General features: G+C 42.3%; 1 protein-coding gene across 1 annotated transcript in view; it reads left to right on the top strand.

The window, feature by feature from the left end:
* kirrel3b (kirre like nephrin family adhesion molecule 3b) overlaps positions 1-9,295 on the top strand; it is a 194,159-nt gene extending 184,864 nt beyond the window's left edge. Inside the window, exons 18-19 of the mRNA XM_037775070.1 lie at positions 22-108; positions 3,995-9,295. Coding sequence (XP_037630998.1) covers positions 22-108; positions 3,995-4,456 — 549 coding nt within the window. The 3' untranslated portion in view covers positions 4,457-9,295. The remainder of the gene's footprint in view (positions 1-21; positions 109-3,994) is intronic.
* The last annotated feature ends 3,424 nt before the right edge of the window (positions 9,296-12,719 follow it).

Here is a 12,719-nt window from a genome sequence, read left to right as displayed (position 1 = left end):
TTTTTCTTGATTTCTCTGCAGGTTGAACGAGGAGAGTTCCAGCAGGAGTCTGTTCTGAAGCAGCTGGAGGTATTACAGGAGGAAGAGAAGGAGTATCAGCACATTAAGGTACGGCTCGTGAACAGAGACAGCGTGAGGGCGAGTAAAAGGTGGTGAGAGGGAGAGCGCCTTTGGGGTAGAGGGTGGTCTTTAACTCTCGGGACCAAAATAGCAGAAAAGCATTAATCCCTCTCCTGCTACACATGATTTTCCAAGGATTAATCCAGAGGCAAAATGATTCATGTTAGAGGTCTGATTTTTATTAATTAGTCTCTCATCAAAGGCGGTTCAAGAAATTAAAAGCTGGTTGGCCCTTAAGCTGTTATTGAAGTTGCTTAAAGTGTTACTTACACCATATAGATTGGATTGGAAAGTTTTAAAGGACGTATAGGACTGAGAGAACACTGGTTTTCTCTCAGCAGCATTTCTAACCCCTTTTAGTGATGTAGTGTGCCATTATTAAATACTCAATTTGGAATATACTTGACTCTTTCAAAATCGTTTTCTTTAAAGCAACATTTTGTTCCCATTGATGTGCTATCTGTCAAATCAAAACTGTTTGGACCTGCAGATAAACTCCTGAACTCCTGCAGTCTATTAAGAACATTCACAGTTTGATTCAGATTTAATAATTATGCTCTTTTTGGTCCCAGTGTTGTAATTTCAGTGCAGAATTACTGTACGGGTGTGTTCGTGAAGTCTTACAATATTACTGTTAGATACGCAAATGTTCCCTGTTTTTAAATAAATGACTCAGCTCTTCTTTTTTTTGTACCCATATACTAAATACCGTTTCTCTGCTCAGCCTATTTTTCTTATATATTGTCGAGTGCACACTATCAGAAGACGTTACACGTAGTGTGTTTCTCTTTCTTTTTTTATTATGCTTTTGTGCTTTTTCCCTTTCTTTTTTGTGTCATATAGTTTTTTGTGTATGTTAAAGGTCTGCAAAGTTACAAAGTCCAAAGTCCACACCAAAGGGAGTTACACTCCCCCACAGAAACGCTGCTCCTGAACTGCCTGAAACACCTCGCTTGAAGTCTTTCCTTTTCTTCTGTAACGTGGTGATGTCACCAAGTTTGGCACGCCCTCAAACAAAGCTACTTAGAGGGGAGCTGGAGCGGAGTCTGAAGAGTTAGTTTGGTTGACCAGTCACAACAGTGGACCAGCTGACCAATCAGAGCATGTAAAGATGTTCTAGTAAAAATCCCAAATACCTGAAAATAAGCATAATAGGTCCTTTTTAATATTAGTCAGAAACAATCTATAATTCTAAAAAGTCACAAAACCTTCTAACAGAAACACACCATTGCAGTTCATTTGAGGGTAAAGTACAATCAATAAGAGGCTTATCATGTTACCTAAATCACACTGTGTCTATATTAACCCTTTGGGTCACTGTGTAAAGCTCAATGATGTAATCTTAACAACCAGCTACAGTATGCAGTTGATTTTAATCCCATCACCACCAAATAGGCCATCAGCATGTGAGAAAGAAAAAGTAAACAAAGCGTGAGTCACAGCCCGGCTTCGACCCCTCTGGTGGCAGGTAACAAAAGACAATAAAGCTATATTTAGAAACTTGATATATGAGTCTTATCGCATGCTCTCCATCCACCGTTTGATCAATGACATCCACTCCGTGTGGACTTCCTCTGATATCAATAAAGCTGCTCCTTTGGAACCTATACGCAGGCTGGATCTGTACATTTGAAAAAAGACATTCTGGTCAGATCCAACCAAATGGGTCTCATTCAGTGAAGCCGGGATTCAATGAATATAATAAAAGTGATTCTGGTGCCATTTATAGCTGTCCGCCCATTTACATGGCAATGAATGTATCAGTCAGTACAGACGAGGCGCTTTGCTGTCAGTTCTCCCATTGCACATGAAAGCACTTTACCACTTGTAACTCTTGCAATAAATGACCTGCATACGATTTGGCAGATTGTTCAGATTCATGTTTAAAGCCTCCTTTTACTCTCTGATGGGCTAACTTCAAGTGAAGGACACCTTCTCTTCTCTTCTATGTGTGCATTATTCTACCATTGTAAAGCAACCTGTGAAACTACAATTTCTACTGTACTAGGTTCCATTCATATTAGTCAATTACACTATTGATTATACACTATTTTGTTTTTGTTTTTTTCCATTTAGGGTATACTGTAGTAGATTATGTATACATATATATATATATATATATATATATACATATATATATTCACTCCCACAAAAGTAGAAAAATAATTGTTTTCATCAAATCACCAAAAGAAATGTGTAAATATAAATTTACTGCATATAATAAATAGTTACAGTGGCACATTATATTGTGCATTATCCAAAAATTAAATTAAATGTAATCAGAAATACACTGTGGTCTGTCCTTAAAGGAACAGTAGGATTTGGCGACATCTAGTGGTATGGTTGCAGATTGCAACCAACTGAGTAACCCTCCACTCACTCCATCCCTTTCCAGGACTGTGGTAACGTGTCCGTTCGTAACGTGTCCGTTCTGGGTTACTGTAGAAACATGGCGCAACATGATGGACTCCGTGAAGTGGACCCGCTCCCTATGTAGATATGAAGGACTCATTCTAAGCTAACAAAAACACTATGATTATTAGTTTCAGGTGATTATACACTAATGAAAACATTGTTATTAATATTATATTCCATTTCTGCTAATAGAAAATGTTACACACTGTTCCTTTAAAACTTAAATACATTGAAACAGCCTTTCTGCAACTTGTTTCCACATCCTTTTCTTATGCAAGACAAATTCTCAATATTTATGTCTAAGTTGCTGTTAAAGTTATTCCAATATGTGGTGAATGTGTTTACTATCCCTTAAGAAGAACCCCCTTGGTGCGTTTCATGTAAATGCATCGGTAAATCAAGCACAGCGGATTATCTCAGCAGGTGTTTATGCCACCTCTGACCTGAATTCTTGTCAGCAAGACTGTAGATGAGTTTTCACACTGCAGTTTATATTTAACAAAGACGGCATCACCATTCTGACCCTATATGAGGGGACGTAGGTGATGTCCGTTCCGACTCGGCTGCAGCGTACCGGGGCTTAACGGTGCCACAGAAACAAATTGTGACCTGCTCATTAGTCCTTTTGTCCAAAGGGATGTTGGTGTTGGCTACCTGGAGTGTGCTTCTGTTGTTTGCCTGCTTACCTGCTCCCTCTGGGGACGGATCTTTTTGATCCCAGTTAATGACAGCGTGCACGAGGCGAGAGCAGAGGGGGGGGACTGAACAAGAGACGAAGGCCAGACGCAAACAATCTCCCTGTCTGATAATGACAAGCATAACGAGAATCCTCTCAGCTTCCCTCTCTCGTTTCCCCATTATGAGCATTCTTCCTTTGGGATTTGCCACCACGCTCGCTGTGCTTGACATTCACATACTTTCTCAAGATGACATGAAAACACACACACACACACACACTCAATGCCCTAACTGGACCCTTAGCAACACCACGACGCCTGCAGCCTAGCAGACAAACAGCTGTAGCATCAGAAGCCATTTAAGTGCAAACATGAAATCACAGACACTACATTCCGTTTAGGTCCAATTAAAGCTGCTATGTGAGTGAACTTTGCGGTGACACGTCGGATGCCACACTATGAATCATCAAGGCCCGCTTAATTAGCGAGAAACATGATTTTAAGGTTAGCGTGGGGGCTGAGTAAATCCTAGCACTAAGCTTTGCCGCTGTTTTTGTTTTTTCTCGTGATGTACACGGCAGCCTGTTTCCTTATTTATTCAGAAAATATGAAAGGTAATTACCGTCAGTTTGACCTTGGCTCCTGTTGAGCCTTGAGATGATTACATGAAAAATGCAAGCGGATGGTTTTCTTTTACTCCTCTTTGTCCTATTTTAATTTGCTATGGCATCGAAAAATATAATAATGATAATAATAATCTGTCTTTTCTGTGTTTTTAATAGGACCCTACAAATGGCTACTACAGTGTCAATACCTTTAAGGAGCACCACACGCCTACCATGGCTGGGAATCAGTCCACTGAGGTGAGGAACCCCACCAACACAGGTACCCTGGGCAAGCAGCGGGTACCTACAGGCATGTCCTTCACCAACATCTACTCCACTCTGGGAGCAGGTCCCAACCGTCTCTATGACTACAGCCAGCGCTTCGTGCTGGGCATGGGCAGCAGCTCCATCGAGCTGTGCGAGCGGGAGTTCCAGCGCGGCTCGCTCAGCGACTCCAGCTCTTTTATCGACACGCAGTGTGACAGCAGCGTCAGCAGCTACAGTAAGCCGGACGGCTACGTGCAGTTCGACAAAGACAGCAAGGCGTCGGCCTCCTCCTCCTCCCACTACTCCCAGTCCTCCTCGCAGAACTCAGACCTCACCCGGCCGCTCCAGAAGCGCATGCAGACCCACGTCTGACCACCAAGGAGGGAGAGCGTTTGGACGGGGTGTAACAAGCAGCCGGGATTGTAAAACTGTGACAGAATCAGCTCCCAGGAGCTTTCCACTGGATGCTGGTTGGCTTTAATACACCATGTGACTTGTTCAGACTTCTCAATGTCCCAAAAAAGTGGATCAAGAAGCCTTATATTTCCCTCACGCTTAACTCATCAGCCACCTCCTTTTTTTAGCCCATAATCAGAATCGTGCCACAGAGAGGTTATTTGCCAACACGGAGAAAACACAAGTTTGGAATTCGAACATTCAATTCTCCGTTTCTGCAGCGGAATTGTCAGCAGAGGGCAGGAATACCACAAAGGCTTTGTGTGACAATCAGCTCCCACGGCAAAGACCGTTTTTGCATTTTGAAGATTGTCATTCAGAAAAAAAACTGAGATTGTTGTTACGAGTGTTGAGGCACTCAGCACGAACGTCACGATAATGAGTGCCAGCCAATGTCCTGCTGCTCTGTTGTAGTTTTGAAGCACAAAAATGAATGTGCATGTGGTTTTTAGTTGTTAAAGCAATAACTCTTCCTCTCCCCACCTTCCGTTCAAACACAGTATGTTAAGCTTGGCTTGTTGAAACTCGTCTCTGTAGGTGGAAGAAAACTTTCTCCATGTGCCCACAGACGTCTGGCACGTTTAAAAGAATGACTGTTTTTTTTTTTTTCTCTCCGCAGCAGTATCTGGGCCACAGAGCTGGGCAGATAAAGAGGGGCTGAGATCTCATTTTAAATCCCTGAGTCATTATTTTACTGTGACACAAAAAGAATATCAGTGTACATACGTGACTGTAATTTTCTTTTCTAGCATCTAATTTCTGACTCTTATTTCCCTCCCGGAGGACTCTAAATGAGACATGAGCACCTCTTCTTGTCCATATCTACTTTGCCTTGAGGGTGTGTTTGATCTGTGTCAATACAAACTTTCACTAAGCGAGATAGACATACACAATCAGCTCTTCTGTCGATGAGGAGCTGCGTCCTATACGGTTCTTACCGCACCAATTCCAGTTCCAAGGCGCGCGGCAGGAAAGCCCACAAACTGCAACGTGTGTTGCACTTGTGAGTTTCTCCTTCTGACGCCGCAGGTCATCAGCCATATACTTGAGGTTACCTGTCAAATGAAATGTAAACATTATCTTTTAGCTGAGCTTCTTATTGTGTGGTTATCCCATTGCTATTGTCAATATCACTGTTGACACTGGAGCTCAGTGCACCCTGACTGTATACCTACCTGTGATCGTGCCGGTCATCAAGGGACATGAAGAGCAAATTTAGAAAACGTGTTTAATTTTGCTCTCTGCTGTTCATTTTTTTTGGCTATTGTGGAGCTGGTGGTGTCACACTGACTCTTATCAAGTGCATCCTTTTTATTTTGTTCTGTTTTGCACTGTCTGTGACATATATGAGATTGGATTTATTATTTAATCACTGACACTGTATTTGTTTTAGTTGAGAGTAGAGACAGTAGTGATTTAACTTGCAGCAACACAAACGTTCGTACTTAACATACAATTTCAAAGGGAGCCTGTTGTCAGGAGAGTCGTAGTCATGCATCGCGCATGTTTGGAGGCAGAACAGAGTAACGACTGGGGAGTGTTGCTTTTTTGCAGTACTGAACACCGGGAATCCGGATGCAGATGTGTGCACAGTGCAGATACTGCAAAGCAATTGGGCAAAAGGATTTTACCTTTATTCCAACCTGGATTCGACCACAAACTGCACTATACGGCTGATTACATCGAGGCACATCGCTAAAGTGCGCCTTGGCAAATTGCGTCGGCCGAAACAGAGGTGCGCCTGTGGAGTTTGCAACCAGATGATCAAATGTGATTAACGGGAAAATGTGGTCTTTTTCTTTCTAAGCCTACAAGAAACTATCACAACATGAGATATGAATTTCCTCTCACATACTCCCTAGCTCTCTATCTAGCGAGCCACATCTACGGGCATCAAAACAACGCTAGAAAATCGCAACACACGGCACCAGAGAGTAGCACACGGCAGGAGCACCGTATAGGAAAACAATGGTTTTGCTGCTGAAGCGTTTCTAGCTACACATCTCAGTGTGGTCGACCCTTATGCCAGGTTAAATTTGGACCTCTAAATAAGATGTTAACCCAACAAACGTTGTGATCCCAAACCCATTGCTGTCTCCTTAAGCAGGCCCTCTAATAAGGACAACCATTTACAGTAAACATAGATCATTTCTGTAACAGCCGCAGTCACATCATACATTACATCACATTTGATTTCAGCCATCAAAAGCCGCATATGTCTTTCAAGGTCTGTTCCAGCCATACTTTAAAGAATCAGCTTGTTTGTTATTTGATCAGTTGTTTGAAGGGTAAAGAGGAGTTCCTGGAAAATAACCGCAGATTGCTGTAAAACAGTGCGCCCAAAATGCCAGTGTCACTTTTGTTTTGTCGAATCAAACTGTAATGTGACAGAAAGTATATTAGGTTACAGTGTATCTTATCTAATTAGGTCGTTTTCAGTATCTTCCATAGCGGAGCAGTCAACTGGGATGAAGTGAGCCTGAAACAACCCATAAAAAAAAACAAGGACGGCATTTCCAAACAAAAGCAAGTTGTTGTTGTAAGCACTTTATGTTTGATTATATTCAGGGCATTTGAATGGGCTTTTCCACTTGAGTGGCAGTGGTTTGGACTCTAATTTTACAAATGGATTGGCGCCCATTGTACAGCTTAAGACAAAAAGCTCTGTTTCAACGCTGATAATCCAGTTTGGCACTTAGCAGACTGTATATAAATCTCTAATGCTGTCTTTCTCTGTATATAATTTCTCCTGGCTTTTCTTTCTCTCTCAGTCCGATTTCACTATATTAGAGCTCCACAAATCCACGTGGCATCCAAACTGTACGCCCAGACAATCATTTTTCTCTTTGTTTCCCTTCCAAAAAATTTCATCAACCTCACTTGTTTCCCACAAATTCCATGAAAGGCTTGCATGAGCAGTTTCTCTTCGCCCAGATCTCACGGGGGGGAAACTCTCGCTCTGCACACCGAGCACACGGAAAGCTATAGGATGAGAAGCTAAGCTTAGCTGGGACAGCTTTGAAGTGAGATGCAGTAAGAGGTTATTATACCTTCAGCCCTTCTGAGAGATGCCCAGATGCCCAGCAATATATTGCATTTGGCACCATGATGACTGTCAAGTATGCCTGGGCCGGGGGTTTTTTAATACATTTTTCTCAGCAGTTATGAGTGCAAATTCGTACCTTGATATCGGCAGGAGTCAATTCCAGCGTGATCTAGTTTGCATGGGACAGAATACATTTTTATTATTATTTGCATATGTTATGCATCGTTTAGCATCGACAGCTTCAGATTTCAAACATGTCCAACATTCAGAATGCCGACGTGAAGCGTGTCTCTCCCTCAAAACAAAACTAATTTGCTTTCCCCTCCGAAGGGTCCAGTTTTATTTATCTGATGCAGCTCCAGCACTGATCCAAACATAATGCATTTTCCCAGTCCAGAGAATCTGCACACTGCACAGCAAACAGATAAATATTTGATAGGCCAGCCTTCTGTCCCATCCACCCCCCCCCCCCCCCCCCCCCCCCATGGCAGCAGCTACAGTGGGCATGAGAGTACAGCAGGAAGCGACTGCCATGTCAGTCTTTGGGAATCAAAGCCCATGTGGGGACAAAGTCTGCCCCGCTCACCTGTGGACGCCTCTCCGGCTGGTGCTGGCGACGCCTGTTTGCCTGGCTACGAGCGCCGCACAGATGCCAGGGCATAACAGATGAATAAACACAAAGACCCGGAACAATTACAAGGGGTTGCTGTCCTTTCCTGATAAAACAAAAGCAGCCCTTTTTCAGAGCCGAGGATGCAGGGTAGTCTATATTATTCAGAGATGCTAAAGACTAGCCTGTAGTGCAATGGATAAGGACATTGCAAAGGTGAGGGACAGAGGTTATGAGCAGTGTGAAGTGAAGATTTGTTGTTTGTAAAGGCTTCTCTGCCCACTGGCTATATTCTATTTGTTTACTGCACAAAACCTTTTGCTTGGTCTGAATAAACTGGGAAAAAATGGATAAAGAACCGCTGAATATTAGTACTGCCAATATCTCGCCTATGCCTGCAAAGGGTGGTTTACATGAGGCTATTTAAAGTCTCCCTCATTGTATGATAAGTGTCCGTGATGGAACACATTAGGGAGGATGCCATTTGAAACATTGAATTGATCAAAATAACCCTTTCTTTACTGTGTAAATGCTTTCTATCACTCTGTTTATCTCTTTCTCTCTCACTTCTTTTCTTTTTTCTACCAACCAATACCTTGTTAGTACTTTAATACCTGTAAGGACAAGGGCCTGGGCTAAATAGCATTTGCAAATAATCCTCAGAGTTTGCTTCAGCCTGCAGGGCACACGGGGAATCAGTGTGGTTTGGTTTGCAGCATACAGTGTACGATAAGTCACAGAAGACTGAAAGAATCACAGAAAAGCATTTGAAAGTCAAATGAGTGCGCTTCTCTGCGATTGGTCGAATCGTTCTGCACTCCTAATGAAGCAAACTAGTTTGCAAATACTACATGACCCAGGTCTGAAAAAGTACTTAACTTAGACGGTCATTTCGAGAGTTTGTATAAATAGTGAAACATAATTGTAATGAAAAGACAACATGTAAATTACTGGGTAAACCACTATTTTCAGGCGGTGGCCCTCTGTATCTAAGAAAAAAAAGAAAAATGGTTGTATTTTAACTGTACTGGTCTGTGAATCTATGATGCTTTTGCTCTGTATATTTGGAGAATAAAAATGATGTTTGAGTTTGTGTTTACTTTGCTCTCTTGTCCGTCACTGGGAATGAATGAGATGTTGAGTGAGATTCACATGGGATGCTTTTACTGCTATATGAACACATCATTTGCTCAGAAGTTCAGGAGGATATTTCTGGAGACGGAGAGGCTGCATTCATAAGCATGAAGCCTTCAGCTGCAATCACTTCTGATCAGTGGTCTCACTGAGATGGAGATAGTACTATTTGTAGATTGGAAATGTTGCGTTTCGGCTTCTGTCAGGTATACTGTACATTTTCTGTAATGACCAACCTTCGTCAAAAACCAACTACTAAATATTTAAAACTTAAAATTAAATTATATTAAACATGCAATTCAGTGGGAAAATGTGCACATAAAATTGTGAGAAGAGGTAAAGGTGAAAAAATATTTACAAAGTTTAAGATGGGTAACAAAATTAAGCAAAAGTGACAAAAAAGATAAGCTTATAAATTCAACTGAACTGCTCTAGAGCCTAAGCAAAATTCAACAAAACAGAACTTTTTTGTGTAAAGCAACATAGTGAGCTCTCCTCTAACCAAGAGACACTGCCTTCAGCTCCTCACTGCAGGATTATATAGTCTATGCAGGCCAATCTGTAGTAGATTGCAGGGGAGAGAAGACATTCCTCTTCTTAAAAAGGTGTGGCATAGATGAAGTGGTTCCTGAGAACACCCCTCTGGCTGTAGCAGAATGGCACAGTCCAATTATCCAGGCACATAGGCAGGTGTGATGCAGCAGCTGGGAGCCAGGAGGATGGTCGGCTACAGGACACTGTCAGGGAAGTCCTTATCACTTTACACAACACCTTAACTCAATTTACACTAGAACATTGCATATCTTCTGCAGCTTTTCGCTTGTGTTGTGCCTTGTCTTCAAAGTTAGCGCCTTATGACAAACATAAGACCCACTTACTGTATATTGGCAACGCTGACAAATTCCAATTTGAGGAAGTTTTGTGTAGGTGTATTTAGCATGTCCATGTGGTCTAGATTTCAGTTGAAAATATGAAAACTTATATGTAGCTCCATTTCTGGGATTTGCACCAGTTACATGACATTCGAGAGAAAGAATGAGGATGAAACTAAGAGGATGCTGAATAAGGGGTGTATAGACAACTAATTTTACAGCAACAGCCGAGGTGTTACATTGCAAGAATAGAGACAATCACACAGTCACATGTCTGACTCATCATCACGTTCTAATCTCAGCTCATCACACAGTCTACTGACATTTTGTCAGGTCCCCTTGGCGTCACTTTCTAGCGCACTGGGAAGCCTAGCGCGTCAAACTATGATGCTCCACTGCGGTCGCAGTAAACGTGATTAATGTTGTGAATTCAAGAACACTTAATTTAGGTTTAAGCAACAAAACCACCTAATTAAGTTTAGGAAAAAACATGGTTTGGCTTAAAAATGACTTAGTTTGTAAAGTTTAAATGAAAACAAAAATACAAAATAAAAGCCCTTTGTTTGTTGGAGCTTGTGCGTCGGTATTACCAGCCCATTCTCTTTCCCAGGGCGTTAAATTTTGAGGCCTAGTCACAGCCGTCGACGTTCGCATACGGCACCCTTTAGCGTCAGTATGAAACGCACCGGGCATTCTATTAATTGTAATGTAAACCCATCCACAGCAACAGTAAACGCTCCGAGAAAGTGCACCGGGCGAAAGACGCACACTGGGCCTGCGGGAAGGGAGGTTGATGGGTCCAACAACGCAGGGCTCTCATCCACGAGATCAAAAAGTGACGCCAAGGGACGTGACAAAGATGCGGTATGCGACTTGTTAGGATGAGAATGTGATGGTCTCACACACCGAGGGGTGTGACAAAGCATCAGCATTTGACGCCCTGGGAATGAGAACGGGCTGGACTCACCCATCACTACCTCGCTGTTGTAGTCGGCCACTGATCAACTACTGTGACTGTTTTGTGCCAGCCTCAAGCATACTTTTACAGTATTTGTTGAAAGTGGTCTGTTTTTTCACTTCCCCCTCTGATCTTTCCCTAGGCCGTCAGCAGATTCACACAATTACATTTACACGCAGTCCTTTAATCCATTAATAGGACCATTGCAGTCTTACTCCAAATTAAATGAACTCACATAAACACCTCAGCTTGTCTCAAGCACTGGCTCCAATCCTACAGAACTGAAACTTTAAAGTGATTTGAATTCCCTCATGCATAGAGTCAATACAATGCAAGGGCAATTACTCTTTAGCTGGATTAATCCACTCGCAGGCTGCACGGAAACGTAGCATTCTTGAAGTCTCGCATCAGAAACAGTTCTCTGATTTGTGAACGCTACGTGGCTTAGAAGAAAAAAAAAGTAAGCATTTCTCTGCTACACATCAAAACTAGAACCCAGACAGAGAAAAGGACTCGCCGTAGGTTACCTCAAAGCGAGTGCTCTAACCAGTCTGGTCTTGATATTGAGACTCCATCTGCCAGCTACATGACTTCCCTGGAAAAGCTTCCCATGCTGAATTAAAATGTGTGTGTTGTGCAAACATTATACAAATAGCACCATTTGTGATGGATTTGACTAATCATGGAGATCCAGCTCATTACTAAACAGATCTAGGCCAGACATTTGCTTACAGTACTGCTTTAAACGCTCTCCTTGGAACTAGTTATTGGAAGGCACTAATCATTCATTCCCGCCTCTCCTGACAAAGTAAAGAGCTTGCCGAGCTCCCCGCGGGCCTCACCTCTTCCAAGAGATACAGTATTGTTCCAGAATGACACATAAATGACTCTGCGTCCTTTCAAATGAGTAGTAACGCAGGCTACTCTGTCATGAATTACCTTGGCAGATAATTGCGTTTGGAATCCAATTTAACAAAGGCACACATTTAGAGCGAATGGCAGACTAAGCGTTTGGCGCGCCAACGCACTCTATTACAAAAATTATCTACAGGCAGGTATTTACATGGTGAGGGAGAGAAAGTAGTAGCAGGTACTGAGCGAACAGGCTGAGCAACACATTTGAAGTCATTCAAATCCCTTCAACTAAACCAACGTGATTTTGTCGAGGTCATTGTGTGTTGGCCAACATTTACACTAAGACTCTCTCTGCTTTGACAGTCTGTTTGAATTGTCAGTCAAACTTGTTTATGGGCTCCAAACTGTAAACCATATGGTCTAATAGCGAGCTGGAAAGTGAGTTGAGTGACATGTTGAAGCAAAACTCCACACTGCTGCTTCCTTGATGCAATTGCCTATGAAATGCCTCCTTTTATAGCCATTTGTTTATTAGAGACAGCTGTTTCAGCGGAAAACTCACTCAACCAGCATCTGTCTTTTAGAGAAACGTGGAATTTGGAGAGGATGTAGGAATATAACATTTCATCCACTAACTGCACATCAGGCAGGAGGAGCAGAATGTGTAAAGAAAACACTCAATATGAGTTGTAAGCTTATTTTCA

Source organism: Sebastes umbrosus, chromosome 7, assembly GCF_015220745.1.
Source record: "Sebastes umbrosus isolate fSebUmb1 chromosome 7, fSebUmb1.pri, whole genome shotgun sequence".
In the NCBI taxonomy this organism is placed as follows: domain Eukaryota; kingdom Metazoa; phylum Chordata; class Actinopteri; order Perciformes; family Sebastidae; genus Sebastes; species Sebastes umbrosus.
Note: the sequence above shows the minus strand (reverse complement) of the source record. Positions and strands in the feature narration are given on the sequence as shown.